Source organism: Notechis scutatus, chromosome 9 (assembly GCF_049901735.1).
Source record: "Notechis scutatus isolate UNSWTSFEM ecotype Mainland chromosome 9, rNotScu1.2, whole genome shotgun sequence".
NCBI classification, from domain to species: Eukaryota; Metazoa; Chordata; class Lepidosauria; order Squamata; family Elapidae; genus Notechis; species Notechis scutatus.
Genome location: NC_142017.1, coordinates 452,503 through 471,106, shown reverse-complemented (window position 1 = coordinate 471,106; position 18,604 = coordinate 452,503). Strand labels below are relative to the sequence as shown.

The following is an 18,604-nucleotide window of genomic DNA, read 5'->3' as shown; positions in this document are numbered from 1 at the left end:
ACCGCTTGTGTCACCTTTCAACAAACGAAGGGAGTGACCAATCTACCCTACCTACATTTCTTGTTTTTATTACCTCAGATAAGATGGAGCCACCACGCAGATAGGTCTGCATTGTGATTGTGTATCTCTGGCCTATCGTTATCTCCACCCCGTTCCAACTCTCTGTAACTTGATGGTAAATAAATGAAGAAGCTGCTGGGCTAGCCTCCAGCTCATGTGGCCAAACTCGCTTGACTGGAAAATAAAAAGCACACATTTCCTGTGAAAATGACGGCTTTCCACACAGGCTGTCCCCACCCGAAAATATTTCCCGTGACTGACTAAACAAAGAACAGGAAGGTAAGACTGTCCCTGGGGAAAATCAGATCATTTTTTACAATTGAATATACTGCATGGTTCATAGACGTCTCATATGTGAGCCCACTGGGCCTCTCTTCTTTCCTCTCCATTGTGCTTAACAAAGAGCGGGCACGTGCAGAACCTGAAGCCCAGGCTTTTAGGTCAGCAGCACATTTTCAAAACTAAGGATCATTTGGAAGCTAATTCGTATTTCCTGCTGTCCAACTGGAGAGCCGGTTTGGTGAAATTGCTGGCCTACAAACACAGGAGACTTCTCTTTGACCATGCAAGCGGCCCGCGCACGCGCACACACAAATATGTCCTAAAAACCCTCGGAACGGCTCCCTCCAGCCAGGCGGTTTGTTGACGGCCGCCCTCCACAAAACATGGCGCGTTACCAGACAGCTCGGACCCCCCCTCCCCCTCCCCCTCCCCACGCTTGACAGAAGCGGCCATCCAGCACATGTCACTTCCTTCCGGAAGGCCCGTACCTCGGCGCCTGATTGGCTGCCTCGGGGAGCGCGCGGGGCTGCTATTGGCCGAGCCAGAAGGGCAGGCGGCGGCCTGCGGGGCCGAAAGCGGTGAGGCGGGAGGCGCGGATGGGGACGGCCGGAGAGTGTGGCGGCGCAAGGCCGGAGGCCGGTCCCTTCTTCACCTTGGCCGAAGTGGCGAAGCACAGCAGCGACCGGGAGGCCTGGCTGGTCATCCACGACCGCGTCTATGACGTCACACGCTTCCTCGACGAGGTGGGGGGCGCGACGGCGGCCAGAGGCAAACGAGGCGCCCCGGCCGCATCTCCCGCCGGTGGGGCTGCCGGCTTGGCGAGTGAGGGCCCCCCGCTCCTGAGACGCGGAGCGACGCCGGCGCTGCCGTCTTGGAGCCGGGCGGCCGCTGTGCCGGGAGATCCGTTTCTTTGGCCCCCGCAGCGGCCTGGCTGGCCGAACCGCCCTTCCACAAGCAGGGGCAAGCCTGGCGTTTGGGGGGGGGGGGCGATTTCTTCTATTTAGACTCCTATTGTTGAATCTCAGCAGCAAAGTCCGTATAGCGGAAGATTCAGCCCTGGGCTGGCAGCGCAGTCACCTGAAGGCAGGAGAGCAATAGAACCAAAATCCTAAGTGACACAAGAGCTCCTTGTTTTCTTTCTCTCTTTATAGGACTGCCTAACTGTCTTCTGGTTTGAATATATTACAGGCATGAAAACACAAGGTGAAACTATAATAAAATTACCAAAACAGTCCAGAGATTGCTCAAAACGGTAGAGCGACCCTAATCGGCATGCTTTACTTCAAGCCCTCTTCTTCACTTCCTCTTTTACTGATGTGTTGAGGGTTGTATTTAAAATACCTTAGCAAATAAGTAGTGTAAATACTGCTGAGGATAATATAAGGTTGCCGCCAGTCAGCTTTCGGTCAAGAGGGCATCATAGTTGTCCTCAGGAAGGTGCCCAGCTGCCTGTGATCCAAAGCGAGAGTTTGGAATATTTGCAGGGCAGAGGTCAGAGAAGGGAGAGGCTAACTGATCCTGTTGTCCTCTAGGTGCTGGCTCTGGAGCCTTGGCCACTCCTAAGTGGTTGTAAGACCCCAGAGCCAGGAGGGCAGAACTGAATTGCATTTGCTTGAAGTTTGGAAGCAAAGCTGAATGGACATGACAGACTCCCCACCTCAGCATGCTAGCAGAACATTATTACTCTGCCTGAAATATTGCTTGGCTCTTGATTAATCCAATTTCTCAATCTTTTTGTACATCCGATTATGCTTCTTGTTGAGCTGGATTATTTAAGGCGTCAGGAACCCTGTAAGGAGGTGCCAAGAATAGAAGTCCTTGTGACATCCTGGCCTCCTCCAATGAACTGGAAGTTAACTTAAGAAACTCAAGGTCCACTTATATTGTGAGCTGTCCAGAGTTTGGTAGCACCAAAATGGAATCATGTAAATGAATACATTAGTCTGAGAGTTTGTCATTGCCTAATCTGAGCCTGTGCTGTGCACAGGAGTCTGTTGACTGTCTTGGGATAAGCATCCTTCACTTTACAGGCCACAGAAGCAAAGGGAAGAAGTCAATTGCTAAAGGTGCAAATGGAGCCCTTATTGACTGCTGTCCATGTCTTCTTGCTTCCCGCTATGTCCACGCTACTTTCTGTATTACTCTGGGTAAAAATGTGAAATCTGCCACAGGGGGAAACTAATGACGTTAATCAGAGATTATTCCTTTAACCTCTGCTCCCCACCTTACCCTTGGAGGAGTTTTACCCTGGGAGCAAAATCCACCGCAGGGTTCCTTGCAGTGTGCTGAGGGTGTGTCTGGGCATGTTTTGCCCGCATTGCACTCACTGACCCGACAAGCTGTCTGGCTTCTGTGCTGCTGTCAGCTGATGGCATCTGCTCCCTGGGGGGGGAGGGGGGGAGAGCAGGAAGCCAAACATCAGTTGAAAATATCATATAATCTTTAGTAGCCTTCTCAGCATGCTAGGCCATTTGTCCTGCTGCCCTGCCATTATCAACCTCAGTGGGCAGCAGTTTAGCCAGAGGCAGGCCATTCTGCCATCTTCCTGAGGGAACCAGACAGGATTAATGCTGGACATTTGGCCAGCAGAGCCAGACTTTCTCTTGTACTCCTTGATGGTGGTACACAGCTGGCAGCCTGACAACCTGCTTGCCAAAGCCCCTGCCAGCATTCAGCATCTTGGGAAGTATGAAGAAACTTGAGTAGCTAAGCCCCAAACAGAATAAAGAACTGCTGCCACCCTCAAAATATTAGGACAAGAATAGGTCACAGAAGTCTTGCAAATTTCCTGAAACAAGAAATGTGTTCAACATACCAGCGTTAATCTGTCCAGAGATAAGAAAAACAAACTCCTTCCTGAGTACCCAACCAGAACTGCATAGGAAGGCATGTCTACATGGCTGAATTGCAGCTCTGGTCATATTTCTGTGGACAGATGAGTGGACAAATGCCTGGAGTATAGACCATAGGGTCTATATTTGCAACATTGACAGCATCTATCTAGGTGCTTGGCTGATGGAGGTTCCTTAAGCTAGTTCCCATCAACCAATGGAAACCCATCGTCCCTTGGTTGATGGGTTTCCTTTAAGCTAGTTACCAGGAAGGACATGACACCTACATGTTTATTTACCTCAGAGAGTTTTTGGGTAATTGAAAGGGCTAGGACTTCAATAAGGTTGCATTAATAGAATGCGGGCCTTTAAAAGTGTACTAGGAAATAGGTCCTGTTGCTTTCATCTAATGGGATTTACTTTATGGTAAAATATTCTTAGATCCTCAGAAAAATCTTGAATGCTTGTCAATTTTATACCATTAGCTAGAGGGATTCTTTTCCTGGTTGTTCCTCTTTCTCAGACTTTCTGTTCTTTTTTAGCATCCAGGTGGAGATAAGGTTCTGCTTGAACAAGCTGGTAGAGATGCCACAGAGAGCTTTGAAGATGTTGGCCACTCCATGGATGCTAAAGAAATGCTCAAGCAGTATCTCATAGGAGAGGTCCATCCGGTAAAGTCTGATTCATAAAATAAATTTGGGGTCCTTGTGATATTTGTGCTGAAAGGTTTTCTCCTTGGGGAGCAGCTCCTTTTGCTTCCACGGCCCTGGGAGCCCTTTGTCTTCCTTTGCTTGGCTTATCTGCGGATTCCTGTTTAACAGGCCAGGCTGTCTCCCTCGTGAGCTACGAGCAGGTTAGGCAAGAGAAGTCAGGCTTAGCCAGGAGAGATGGATGGTCTCACTCGCCGGGTTTGATGCCTTCCCCACATTTCTCCAGAGGGATCCTGAAACCAATGGCTAAACTGATAGGGATCAATCCAAATGGATATAAAAACGAATGGAAGATGCCTTTGGTTGTTTCCTCTCCTTTATCAAAAGACATTTCATTTTCTGGGTGGTATTTTTTCTTTAGGGCAGTGAATACCTTAACAGCGGTTATCACTCTAGGCCTAGATGAAAGAGGAGATGTGATTTCAATCCAATGCATTTTGTAGATTTTCTACGTAGAATTGATGCTTCTAAATGTATATAGATAAATTTATTCTATTCAGACTTAATATTGCATTCATTTCCTGCATTTTACTTTTAAAATCATTCAGTTATATGCAGCAGAACATTATTAGCTGCCACCAAGCTCCCTGCTGACTCATCTAGCAGCAGCCCGTACCCGTCTCCAGGGGTTACTGAGGAGGCCAGTCATTCTTTCAGAGGAGGCAGAAGGGGTGGTTTTCCTCAGATGTGTAACAAGAGCCTCTCCTCCTTTCCCCTTTTCTCAACAGGACGATCGCAAACCTGATACCTCCAAGGTGAGGCCCAATCCTGCTAGTGTGTTTCCCTTTTAATTCTAGCAGGGAAGCATCCCTCAATACCTAAACAAATGCTGTAAGGACAGAAACATGTTTTCAGATGAGTGAGATGTTGCATGCTGCGGAGGTGTGTGGAGATGGCGGGGGGGGGGAGAGAACTGGTCTTATTCTGCTGGTCAGAATGCTTTGGATCAAGACAGTGAGCAGGAGGCTGTGAGTTGTGAGTTGTCAGCCACCTATCTTTCCCACAGGCAGCATCTTTCTGTCTTGCAAGGGGTGCTGCCTGTCAGTCTTCTACCTTGGGAGGAAAACCGTTCAGGGACTTGGGGCCCTGCTGTGACTGGACCCATGTTCAGAGGCAGCAGAGTTCTGACTGCCAGCTCTTGGGGGCCTCCAAGAGGAAAGGGCTCTATCGTTTTACCTTAGTGGGCCTCCTGAGGAGATAGAATAGGAGAAAGTCCTCTGGGGCAGAGGTCCTTGGGTAAGGCACTAGGCATCTGCTGAAGGAGCTGGGACTTCCTGGTTCCTCTTGACTGCTCTGTCTTGCAGCAGAGGGAGTGTGAGGGGGCCTCATGGTAGGCTCCAGTACAGTCCCTGGCACTGTGGGGTAGCCCTCCTGTGGAGGTAGCTGAGGGACCTCTTCCCTTTGGGTAGAGTGCCATGTGGTGAGCAGAGTGCAGCCCTTTGCAGCAAGGGAATAGAAGTTTTCTGCAGTTTAGCTTACAGCCCAGTTTGTCATTGTCCTATTTTGCCTCTCCCTCCCTGTCTTGTGTCAACAAAGGCTTGGGATGAGCATGATGTCCCAGCTTGCGGCTCACTGAACTTGTCCCGAGAGAGTCATCCACTTTCCGCTGCCGTGGGTGGCCTTGATTTCTCCCAAGGGGCCCGAGGGGAGGCCAGAGCTGAAAACGGCCTTGTCCAAGAGCCCCTCCCCACGAGCGATATTGGAGGCTGTAAACCTTTCTGTCCTTTGTGATTCTGGGGGAGAAGCAGAGGCTTGGTGGCCTTGTTCCGGCAAGGGTAAAGTCTCCCAGGCTGGAAGTTTAATGGGAAGAGGGGCACCGAGGTAAATAGGCCTGCTTTGCTCTGGCTTGGCAGCCTGTGGGGCCAGAGGCTTTGCTGGGTTATCCTGCTTCTCTACCTGCTTTTTCAGAGGCACAAGAGAGGTTTCCCTGTGGGGAGAGCCTGGGCTGCGGGGGAAGCACAGGGCTCGGATGCTGCCCCTGAGAAGGCCCTGCCAAATCCCTGCTGTGGGCTCTGCTCAAGCCCTCTAATCAAACTTGCTGCAGGGGGGGAGGAGGGCTGGAGGGTGAACTGGCCCTGTTTCTCTTCTGCCAGGCTGCCCAGCTGCCCCTTTCCAGAACCCTCCCTTGTGGCCACCTTTTTCTGGTAACAGCCAGAAGTTTCCCCAAACAAACCCTGCCTTCACTTTGGGATCCGGTGTGGATCCTCTGGAGGCTCTTTCTCAGCCCAGGAAACCCCCTCTCAAGCCCGCCTCCTCTGTGTTTTTTTTCTTCCTTTGCCAGGCCTAGTCGAAGGGCTGCTCTTGCATGCTCCCCTCCTCCCTCCCTGCTTGCTCCCTTTCTGCGTGTTCAGCTAACGCCAGATCCGTGAGTTTCAAGACCCAACTTGACATTTGCATGACTCAGAGGTGCCGAATCCTGTCTTGGACACTTTGAGAAGCGCTTTAGCCGAAGCCAGGGGGAAAGTCCTGAGATTGGACCTCCTGCAGAACACAAAGAGGTTGAGATTCAAATATATGCTTGTGTCTGCCAGTCCTGTGGAGGGGCTTAGGGTAGGATGAAGTGGCTTTAATTGGAAAAGGGGAGGCCAGAATTGCTTCAAAGGTCGCCTTTGACATGACTGTAGCTGGCAGCCTCTTGAAGGTTCCTTAGTGGGATTTGGCTAGAATTGAGGCTGACTTTCGGTTGATGGCCAACTGTTTGTAAGGTGGCCATATCCTGTCCCAGGAAGCAAGGCATGGTAGCGGTTCTGCTTTCTTTCCACCCGGAGGCCTGTCCTTCTGGTCTAGCAAGAAGAATGGAACTGAAAGACAACATGCTTCCAGTTCTGCCACTGGTGTTTCTTCCCAGTAACAGCCCCCAGGGAAATGTGAGGACAGGTCGCTTCTTCTGGGAGCAAGGCAGGCATCTCAGGTTGACTTCAGCCAACTCCTGAATCTGCCACCTTTCCAAGTGTCCTGTCTTTACAGAGAGACTGCCCACACGCTCAGCTTCTGAATGGCAGCCCTTCCCACCTTTTGCCTTGAAGGCAACTCTCTCCTCCAGCCGGGGCAGAAATCTCCTTGAACATCCTATCCTGCCACATCCCTTGGACGTCGGTTCCACTCTTGAACTGCCCTCACAGTTCTCCTATCTAAAAACTGCAGCACAAATCTTCCCCTTGCTGTGTCTTTGCTTTGTTGCCTCTGGGGAGGATGGTGTAGATTGCTGGGAAGTTGGAAGGGATGACTGCATAGTGCTCTGAGGTGCTGGGTCCCTTGAGCACTGTGTCAGGCCCAGGGTCTCTGCAGGAAACCTGTGCCCAGAAGGAGTGTCCAAAGCACTGCCTGTGACTGCAAAGGGCCAAACCTCAGAGCGACTTGGTGTGCCAGGCACAGGGGAGAAAAGCAGGAGGAGATGGAAACCATGGCTGCGTTTGCAAAACTTGCTTAAAATGGTTACCTAATTGGCTTGTTTTCTGACTGCACCATATATGGAGCTATAAAGTACAGACTTAGGCTTGGTTTGCAGCACATGGTATAAGGGAACTGGAGTGCTTTTTGCTCCAGTTTTGAGCAGCACGATGCTTTTGATAACATGAAAACTGTTATCAAACCAACTTCGATACTCTCTCTCTCCCCTCCTGTCATGTCCATTATCTGTGATGAATAGCCGCCCAAAAATGTGCCTCTGACTTAATTGTCTTACTGCTCTTGCAGTGGGATTATCTGTTGACGCAGTGAGTTTCTGTTTGTTTGGCTGGGGCCTTTCTGGCCAGTCATCTCAGAAGGTCCGCCTGCGCCTCCCTTTCTGAAGCCAGAGAGCATCCACCCCATGCAGCCGTTCTGCACCATCAGCCCTTTAATCTTCCCAATGTCTGGATTGGATTTCAGGACTTCTCTGGAAACGTCGCATCTTTTCATGGGGTCTCGTCTTTCTTCCTACCAACATGATAGTTTTTCCTACAGTGAAAGGCTGTTGACTCACCGGGTGAATGCAGATTGTGGCTCCTTCTTTTGTGTTTTTGGGGATGGGTGTGAGCAGAGCGATACGTCTGGATCCAAGCCACACAGCTTTTCAGAAAAACAGCCATTTGGGCTGAAAAAGGAATGTTGTCCCATCTTGGGATTTGCTTTGATGGACTCTCCTGTTGTAACACCCCAGAGAAATAATTTTTTCCTAAAAGCTCTTTTGTGTTCCTTTGAAAAAACAGCCTGTTTTTGACTAGCACAGCCTTGCTTCTGCAGTTAAAAGAGGCCCCTTTTATTTTTCTGCAAATAACTGAAACGTGATTCACTGTGTCATCTACACACAGGATAAACTGGAAACAGTTTTCTTCTCCGCTCACGTCCACAGCAAATAAAGTCATGAGATGTAGACTGCTGCAGATAGTAACAATTGAAACAATTCTTGTATTGAGAAATGATCTCTGGGGTTCTGGCTGCCCTGCCGACTTCACCATCTCCACCCTTTGCATCATCCGGCTGTCGACCAAAGGGAAGGAGAGCAGCTTCTCTTGCCATTTGCTTACAACGGCCTGGCAGGGACGGCTGAGAAATTTTGCCCGGGAACAGCCATGCTGTTTTGGGCAGACCTCCTCAAAAAGCACTGCATTTGTACCTTTGCAGGAGGGTCAGTAAAGGATTAATTAACAGCTTGCAGCCCTGCCTTTTGAAACTTTTCTTTGTTGCTCAGACCCCTCTTCCTTTAGTCACTTCTGGACGAGGCATGTTAAGCCCCTTTATCTTCTGCCCTCTCAAATGCTGAACAGGCCGAGCTCTTAGAATCAAGCTGAACGCAAGGTTGCTCTTAGGAGAAAATGGGAGGGGGAGCGCAGTGGCACAGATCCCAGCCAGCCAAGTGGAAGGAAGGAACAGGTTGGGCATCTGATTCTTATGATGGATGGGGTGGGAAAGGCCCCCTTTGCCTGTTGTGGAGAGTGATGGGACATGGTGACCTGGCCTACAGAATAAATGGGGAGGTGGACCAGGGGAAGGAAACTAAGACACCCTCTTCTCCCAGTATGTGAGAAAGATGGGAAGAGCTTTCTGACTCTCTGAGCAATTGTCAGCTTAACACAAGCATGTGCCTTTTATCTCCCCAGGTTCCAAGCCCATTCCATGAGTCAAGGTACGGTATTCTGACAATATTGTAAGTCAAAGAAATGCACTCCTTTGGCTTTAAAAGCAGCCTCTGGAAAAATGTATGTCCGCCTGTCTCAGTTGGAAGGCTTGCAGGCATTGTGTAGCTAGTGAAATTTACCTCTCTGGTGATGGCAAAGAGAGGAATCTTATAGTTGGCATCTTATAGCCAGCACTTACATTAGACCCTTACAGTAGGTCTAATGCAAATGTAAACATGTTTTACATTTGTCGGATAACTTTAGAGAATTTCCTTTGGCAATCTTTACCTGGTGGCCATCATAATGCTGTGCCATGAAATGGGAAATTCTGTAAGGAGTGTTGGTGTCTGCAACATGTGACCACATAGTTTGACTGAACCATGCCGAAAAGACCATGTTGCCCCAGAATGCATTTGTGCTAAGAAACCAAAATACAGCAGCTGCAACTGTGAAGAGGAACAGAAAAAGCTGGGCTGGAGATGTCAGCCTTCTTGCTGAATTTTAGTTGCTAGAACTTGATTATGATAATTATGCACAAGATGGTACTGTACGCAGGTGCCCTTCATTGCCATTTTGCATGTAGTAGTCAGAAGTTCTGAAAGCCGGAATCATGGAAATGTGACTCACACCTTATTTTTCTTCCTTGTTCCTCAGCATCTGGACGGTGTTGCTGATCCCCATCCTGGGAGCCTTGGTTCTGGGCTTGATGTATCGCTACTACATAATGGATGGCAAGTCCTCCTGACTTGAGTCTGTAGGAATTAGCTGCACCCACATCATTCCATTGACAGCTGTAGTTGTTTTCCGACTTCTGATGGCTTCCAGGCATCTTTCACTTTTATCCGTCAGTTTAGTGCCTCTGCTACCTGCAAAGCCAAGCAGGGATCTAGGAAGACCACCATCTTTGCTGTAAACTCCGGAAACTCTCATTCCACTGGGATATGCTTTTTCAAGTCATTTTGATTCAAGTGGTTCTGATGTTGTAGAGTGGCAGTCCCTGGTTATTCCAGCTTGTCTTATCAGGCACTGTCAGCAGCTAGTATATACCCAGGTTTCCTACAAAAAATGTCCCCACCAGCATCTGCCAACGGGGCTTGCTTGGGGGGATCTTCTGTAGGCTTCTCCTACACTGGCATTTTCAAATGGTTAAATTAACTATGTATTTTTAATTGTGTTTTGGTTTGCATAGTCCTGTTACTTTGTATGCCTGCCCTGTTCTGTAATAAAAGTCTCTCTGGACCAGCCAGATTAATTTCCTTGACTTGCCAGCTGACCAGGTAGTCCTTTTGCTGTTGGCGTAGCTTTGTCTAAGGGGGTGGGGGGGAGCTGTTGTCTTCTCCATCAGTGTAGGACTGGAGCCCTGAGCTCGAGATAGCAGAAGCAGGGCAGGGCTTCAGCCCGATTCCAGCTAGGCCAGCCCAAAGCACCACTCCCCACTGCAGCTGGGACACTGTGTGAGTTCTACGTCAGCCTCATTGGGCCTTTGTGGCTCAGCTGGAGTCTCGGAGGTTAACTTTTGGCAAAAGGACCAGGTTGGTGACAGATCATTACCACGAACAGTAGCTTAGTGGCTACTAAGAGTAGATACTTGATGGCGCATAACAAGAGGTTCAAAAGTACAGCAGTTTGCAATGTTTTGCGAAATGAAGGTCTTGTGAGGGGAACACTTCCCACAAAAAGCATGGAAGGTTCGCAGAAACCCCACTGAGCTGCACCTCTGTCAGTTCTTGGGCCCTGAGGTGAAACCGCTCCTTCTGCAAAGGAAGTGCCAGCAGGGTGCCTGGCCACTTTGAACAAATGATTTTGTTTTCTTCTCTAACCTCTAGCCAGGTTTTCTGGTTTCAGTAGGCTAGGATTTTGCTGGACTCAAGTTGTCTTTCTCGAGCCCCTGGCTCTGGATTGTTTTGCAATGATTCCAGCTCCTTTGAAACTGGCTTTCTAACAGTTGAGACCCGCCAGTCGTATATACGTGAGAGCCTGAAGGATTTGGCAACGTCAGTGCAAAAAAATGCACCCAGCAGCCAGATTGGCCGTGGGGGTGACTGTGGGGTCCTGCTGAGAGTCTGCATCTGCTCTTGTGGGTTTGTTGAAATTGGCTGATAAGAAAACAAGGTCCATGCATGTCTATCTCTTTCCCTAAATCCAGGGTTCAAATCTTGTCTTGGAAGCTGATCCCACTGGAATAAGGATTATGATGGGAAACAGGCAGCAGCAGCAGCAGCCATCTGCTTCTGAGAAAGGGATGGGCTTCAGCAAGCTTATCTGTCTGGAGAAAAAGCCACACACAGGGAGCAAAACCCGCAGAGACTTAAGACACCCTGAGCCCCTGCCAGAAGGGTGCCGCCTCCGCTCCCTCGGGCAGACCCCTCCGCTCGGCACTCTTCAAAATCAGATATGGGGCCAAACTGGTTGGTTGAGAGGCTAAAACTAGAGCAGCAGGAGTCAATGAAGCAAGTGGGTTTGGCCGCAATCCAGTAGCAGATTCATTCTCCCCTTGCTAGCTTGATTCCTGAGGCCTCTGCCATTGTCTTCAGGGCTTGCTCACTCTTCCCCAGGCCTCAGGATGGATGCTCTGGCCTTGACTACAGATGAGTGCAGTTTCTGGAAAGTCCTGCATCCAGCCAGGAGTGCCTCTCCCCGACCCCTCACCAGCAGCTCCCAGTAAGGAACATCCATTTTGGGTACGAGATCCCTGGCATCTCCTGCTGGATAGGGAAAGATCAAATTGGAGACTGGAGAAGCACCTTCTCTTCCGCAAATGCTGAGCAGCCATGGCCAGTTTGAGAAACCAGCAGTCAATGGACTTGACTGGCTTCGATATTGGGCCACCTTGGGGTCTCCCATGATTTTGCACTGGTCAGTCCTTACACAAGAAGAGGTTCAAAGCAAAAGGGGCCATGCAGCACTTGGGGTGCAGTTTGGATGGCCCTTAGAGCCACAAACTTGGCTGACCTCTGGAAACTAAGACGAACTGGGACGGGAAATTTATTTATCTTATTTATTTACACAATTGATAGGCTGCTCATCTTACCTCCAGGTAACTCTGGGTAAGAAATCACCCGGAAAAGCTGCAAGCTAGATTGGCAAGTGCAAACCCACTCCAGAACCAGGCAAGGCCAGACCTCATGTGAAGGTGAATTAACTGAGTCAGGGTCAGAAAGGGAGCGCAAGATGAACAGGGACAAAGGGGAGGCAACCCTGAATCCCACGGAGCTCAGCAGCAGGTTGGGGGAAATCGAGCAGACCATCTGATGAGGCTAACGGAGGGTCTGTTGGCCCTCCTGGTTCCTGGGAGTCCCATTCCCAAGTCTTTGCCAAAGGAAGTTCTAAAGAAAGGGTTGTGTCACCTTTAGTGGCATGTGGGAAGCATAGGAAGCTCTCCCTGGAGGCTTAATCTTACCCCCCAATGTGCTTAGAAGTGAACCCTCCTGCAAGGGAAAGAGCCCCACAAGGATGGAAACTGGGTCAAAAGCCTGACACCTTTCAGAGCAGCTCTTTTGGGGTAAAGCCCAAAGCGGCAAGACCCTCTGCACTGTCCAGTTGGAGGTCATGGGAGCCTTTGCTGTTTTGTTTTGGATTCCCCCTTTCCCCATCCTAGCACTGGTCTAACAGGTGTAAAGCTGCTCTGGGAAACGAGGATGTTTACTCAGAAGTGAGTCCTGCTCTATCAAGTGGGCCTCTTGTGCAATAAGTGAGTACAGTGTCCAAGCCTTTAGCCCTTGGGGTAGATCTGCATACCTGCCCTGAGGGATTTACAACGTAAACCAAAAAAGCCTGAGTAGGATCCACCTGCCTGCTGCCTTCCATCATCGGCTGAGCAACAAGAGATTCCCCCCTGCTGTCTTCACACCCCTCCTCACTTTTTGAAGGCTCCTATCCACTCGCACCATTGCATCGGCCTGGAGGGGTTTTTTAAAAAGGGATTTGAGCAGTTTTAATAGGCAGATTTTTGTAACCCAAACAGAACAATTTAACCTCAGGTGTAATAGAGACTGGGGTTTCTCTAGGACTAATGCAGGCCCTGTTTTCAGGCCAGCTTGGTAAGCCCAGATGGGGCAGATGAGTTTGACTCCCGGGCCAAGGTCGGAGCGGCCAGGCTGCCTCTTTCTCCGCTGTAAAAGGGCAGACCCCGAAAAAGGCCTGCGGAGGGAGCGCTGGGAAAGCGGGCTTGGCCCAGAGAGGCTGGGTCGCCTTGGCCACGGGGCAGCAGCCGAGCTCGGAGGCCACGGGGCAGGCACTTACCTCCGCACGCTCCTCGCCCTCCGCCAGCCCAGCCGGGAGAGGACTCCGCGCGCCGGATCCAAGGGCAAAGCTGCCCGGGCGACCGCTGACCCGCGCCGGCCAGGACGCGGCGATGCACCCGGCGGGCGAGGGCGCGGCTACGGCCACGGCTTGGCGCCGTCGACGGAGCAGGGGTGGCGGGGGTCCTTGGGCCGGCAGGCCGGGGAGGGGCTAGCTCACTTCCGCCCCCTGGCCGTCCGCTTGCGGCGCGCCGACTGGCCGCCGATGCCGGCTTCGCGGGCGGCGACATAAATAGCGGGGGCCAGGCGGCCTTGGGCAGTGGCTGCTCGGGCAGAGGCGACGCGCTGTTGCTGCTCGGCGTCGAGGAGAGCCCCGACCCCGACCCCGACCGCCACCGGAGGCGGCCAGCGGAGGGGGCGCCCGGCAGAGCCACCAGCCGAGCAGGCTCAACGCGGCGGCACCGCCCGCCATGCGCTCCACCTTGGCCTCGGAGAGCGCCCTGGGCGCGGGGCCGCTTCACGCCTGGCCGTGGTGCGCCATCGGAGGGAGCGCTGCCACAGCCGTCGGCCCAGGTAAGTCCTTCGCCGGGACGGCCGTAGCGCCGCTCGCGAGGCCGTTGCGCCTGACGCTCCAGCGGGGACGGGGACGGGGGGCCTGGGAATCCCGCGGGGCCTCGCGGTCTGGGCCCCGGGACAGCGGAGTCGGTAGGGCGGCAGTGGGGCGTCTGCCCCGCGGAACGTTCGCCAAGGAGCGCGGGGAGAAAGCACGCAGCCGGAGAGTGGAGTCCCCCGACGGCTTCGCTCCCGAACTAGACCGCCGCCAGGCGGCTCTCCAGCGCGCTGCAGAGGTCCCAGACTGCGCCCCTGCGCCGATCGGTCCCCGAGCCGCCCCGGCTGCGCTCGGCAGAAGAGCGGCAGCGCAGGGGGCTGCCTGGGTGCTCAGCCCATCTTCCTCCTCCGCCCGCAGAAGGGAGTCCCTCCCCAAAAGCATCTCCCCCCATCGCTCGTTGCTGGCAAAGAAGGGGGGCTGGAGGCAAAATTCCATGGCAATCTTCAGTTTTGCTGGGTTCTCGGTGCCAGCGGGGCTCTGAAAGGACACTTTTCGGGGGGGGGGAGTTCTGTTCAGGGACACCGGTTCCCACAGAAGAAGGTCTGCCTTAGAGGAAGACAGAAGAGAATCTCCGTAGCTTAGGGCTGAACTGGGGGTCCTTGGCGCTCTCCAAACTTCGCTATTACCAATTACCAAACTAGGTAACATCATCATTAGAGGAAGTTTTCAGGCATGTATGCTTGAATTTGGTTCCAGTGCAAAGATAAATTAATTTGTGGAGGGAGGAACCTGAGGAACCCTAACCCCAACCTTCTGAGATCACTCCTTATGGGCTCATTTTACAAGGGCAAAATTGGGAAATCAAAGGTGCTGCTTATGGGTGTGATGAAAGGCCCCATTAGCTGGCTGCATACAATTCTGTACTGCTCAGTATCAACAATTCAAGGGCAAATGTTTGATTTTTTCCCCCTTGATTGGGCAAAATCAATTGACTTTTGCATTTGGAAGGTTTTGATGCTGCAATAGGATTCCCCATAAGGATCATTTTCACTTTCTTTTTTGATTGAGCTAAGTATCATTTAAATATTCCCTAGGCAACATAGTAGCAAAATTAGAAACTGATCTTAAAAATAAATGTAAGAAACAATAAAGGTAATAATAATTAAAATCATGCTGTCTTATTATACAATACTGGAATATACTCAGCCAAATCAAGACTGTACATGTGAAGTAGAGACCAGCCCACCCCTATATCCCTTCCTCCCACTCCAGCCAGTCATTTGCATCAATCAGTTGCTCTTTTTCTTAAATAAAGGCCACGCCCCCACCTTTTGTGTCTGTGTGTGTGTGTGTGTGTTTATACTCCGTATGAATTATTGAAAAGGAGGACAGGGAATTGTCAATATATTTATTTATTGTAGAATTCAATCGCTAGGACAGGGAACCCCAACCCCCAGTCCACGGACCGGCACTGGTCCACGGCAGGCCATAAACCGGGCCGTGCAAACAAGCGAAGTCTCATCCGCAAGATGCAGGCCATATGCCAAGCCTCGCCCTCCCCGCTCCGATCCATGGGAAAACCTCTCTCTTAGGAACTGGTCCTGGTGCCCCAAAGGTTGGGGGCCGCTGCACTAAGATGATGGTGAGGTTACTATTCAGAAGGCTTCTGGGTCCTGTTTTTCCCTCCTCTGCCATCCGCATGCGATGGGCTGAGGTTGAACCTTCCTTCTTTCAAAGCGGTCTTCAACCCATCGGGGCTCTCAGCGTTTTTCCATCTCAGGAAGGTTGCCCTTTACCTGGCCTAACAGTCCAGACACCCGGCAAAAGGAGTTAAGCGTGAAGGAAGAGGGCTGGTGGCATTTTCCCTGCTGGAGCCAGTGCACAAAGCGGAAGTTGCCGTTGACCTGTTCCAAGGTATCCTGTTTGGAGCTGATCCTTGTGGCTGAGTAACTTGTGCTTGGCCTGACCTGCCAAGAGGGGGATTGGTGCAGGGCCAGCTCCCCTGCTGAGGTAACTGGCCGCCTGTTCCTTTCGCCACAGCCGAGGGTGTCGGGGGTGTGGAATCGCACAGACGAATCCAAAAGACACCCCAGCAGCTCCTGAGTCCTTCCCAGTCAATTGCTGCCTCTGAGGTGAAACGGGCCCAAAGATGCTATGGAGGCAGCTGGGACCAGGAGACAGAATAAAGAGCTTGCTCTGGGTGGAGCCCAGCAGGTGGAAGGGAGACCAGGGCCCCTGGCCAAACCATCCTTCCCTTCCACCATAAGAAGGACAGCCCTGGTTTTGTCAGGGACCTGTCCACCACCGGAAGCCCTGCTCTTGGGCAAGAGTTGGGTGGGTAGGTGGGGGCGGGGAAGGGAAGGAGCAGTTTGTTTACTGCCAGTTTTTATTTCTGGCCATTGCCTGATGCGCTGGGATTTTATTGTTTGCTTTGTGTGTCAGAACAGAGATCGGGAGGCACAGCAGGGCCTAACAGACAGCAAACAAGGGCTTTAAAGGTGGCTGGCGCTGGGGGCAGAGGTTGCTTCAAGCTGCCCCAAGCCTTCCTGCTGAGCTCCAGCAAAAGACGGGCAAGCCTCAGCAAGTGGCTGAGGTGGTCGTCATGCAGGTCTTCCTGGCTGTGGAACAGCATGGACAGGCACAGCTGTCTGCAGCAGGAGGGCTTAGTCCAAACAGCCCTGAACCCTAGAAAGGCAGAGGGTGGGGAGGGAGGGGCTTGTGAAAACGAAGGAGCAAAGGAAGGAGAGGAACTGTAGACCTCTGGTGCCTTGAGGCACCTTGGTCTCTTGCTGCCCCTTTCCTAAGCCAAAAGTGCCATAGCCCCTCTCCAGCAGCAGGAAAGCCTGTGTTATTTAGTTACCATTTTTGTATGTCTGTTTCTCGTAAATAATCAGTACAGAAAACAAAAGAACCCATAACCAAAATTAAAAATATCCCAATGCCCGAAAGTCTTGCCTTTCCTCCTCCTGGCTTTACCTTCACCTGGCCAAGGGCAGCACAAAAGGAAAAGGTGAGTGCAAGGCTGAAGCTGAGCTCCACCCTGGGCTGCCATGTTAGCCTTGGGCTCTATGTCCACCGCTGTCCTTCTGCTAGGGATCCTGCTGTGAGAAGCCTCTCAGGAAATGCCGGGGAGTTGGCCCTGACTCTCCTGGGCTGTTGACAGATTTGCATTCTCTTCTGCTTTATTTTTCCACATGATCGTTGGAAAATAATTTACCTCCTGACTTGTGATTGCCACCTATTAGGAAACAGCTGCTAATCTCTCCTAGCCCATGAATAAAATAACTATTTTAAAATCAAACGGCTTAATCTAATCCAATACGTCTTCCCATCTAGATCTGGCATACCACCTTCAAGTAAGCGTTGACTCTGAGCAACTGACCAGTCACTGCGGCTTTCTTGGCAAGGTTTTTCAGAAGTGGTTTGCCAGTGCTCCTTCCTAAGGCAGAGAGAAAGGGACTGGCCCAAGGTCGCTGACCTGGCTTTGTGCTTAAGGCAGGGCCGGAACTCATGGCCTGACGGGATGTCTTCCACACTACACCAGACTGGCTCTACAGTATAAAGGAGCCATCATTTCTGCATTTCTTTTATGTGCGATTGAGATTCCTGCAATCCCCCCAAGCCCTTTTAAACCATGGTTTATGGCTTGAGCATGCGTAAAGCAGCCACTTTGGCTTGTAGTGTTGATGTATTTGTGTTCAGCTGGGTTTGGCCAGACTAGCTTTAGCGTGACTATTCTCAACCTGCTGTCCAGATGTGTTGGATCACATTTCTTATCTAACTTTTCTGTGTATGGAACTTTCTGTAGTTAACAAACAGATGTCCTGTGTGGATATGCCATTTATTCATAGCAGTATCAAAATATTGTAATTTAACAATATACTACTAGAGGAAAAATAAAGCTTCCACAGGCTGCAAAAGAAAACAGTTCCAATGGTACCAGAATGATGCCACATATGGTTTTATTGACATTTATTGAACAAGAGACATTCTCAGTCTGATTACTGAATTAACCCAGGTTCCTGGTGCAGACAATATACAGAGCTTCAAATTAACAAAAGGGAGTTTCACAACCAAACCAAAATATCCCAATCCAGCCGAGGCAACAAGGATCAAGTCAGTGCCAGGATGTGGAAATGCAGGTTTCCCTCCATTCACCTGGCGAAGCAGGATTGTGCGCACAGCCTGTAGCCTGTGCGGCTTTCCCGGTTGTTTTTGCCCAGCTCTTCAGAAGAGGAGCAAAGTTGAGAGAAAGGCAGCCCAGGAAGGCGGCTCCTGAGGAAACCGCCCGAGACACAAAAGCCTCCTTGGGCAGACCGGGAGAGACCGGGGGCTTTCAGAAAGGGCTCCCAGGACTCGGCGAGGGAGACCCCCCGCCCCCGGGGCCTTCCTGCTGCTGCCGGCGCCGCCGGGCGGGCCGGGCTCTTGGGTGCCACCCCTCGCTTCCACGACGGACGCCCGTTGGGTTGACCACGTATTTTGGGCCGCTGAACGAGTCGGACTCGACGGCACGTCCGGGGGCGCTCCGACCTGGAGCCGCTACTCCCCCTTTTTCCCTCTTGGGTGCTACGCCTCCCTACCCAGGCCCCGCCCCTTTAACAAGAGGATCTGCCCTCGGCTCCGCCCTCTTGCCGCCTCCTGCGAGGGAGGAGCCGAACAGACTAATTACTGCGCCACTCCCTCCGCGACCCCCCCTCCGGGGCCGCTCTAGTGGCGCAAGCGCAGAAACACTCCTTCGCGTCGCGATCCCACCCTTCCCCAGGCACTGCAGGCCCGAGCGCATGTGCGCTCCAATTTCCCTCTCGGTGAGCAGGGGTCGAAGGATCCCGAA

At 51.6% G+C, this 18,604-nt stretch overlaps 1 protein-coding gene across 1 annotated transcript; it reads left to right on the top strand.

Annotated features, from left to right (window-relative positions):
* Positions 1–742: 742 nt before the first annotated feature.
* CYB5B (cytochrome b5 type B) lies at positions 743–10,226 on the top strand. Its single transcript, XM_026684836.2, has 5 exons — positions 743–1,085; positions 3,716–3,844; positions 4,612–4,638; positions 8,965–8,990; positions 9,637–10,226. The coding sequence occupies exons 1-5, from the start codon at positions 939–941 to the stop codon at positions 9,725–9,727; spliced, it is 420 nt and encodes a 139-aa protein (XP_026540621.1). The 5' UTR covers positions 743–938; the 3' UTR covers positions 9,728–10,226.
* The last annotated feature ends 8,378 nt before the right edge of the window (positions 10,227–18,604 follow it).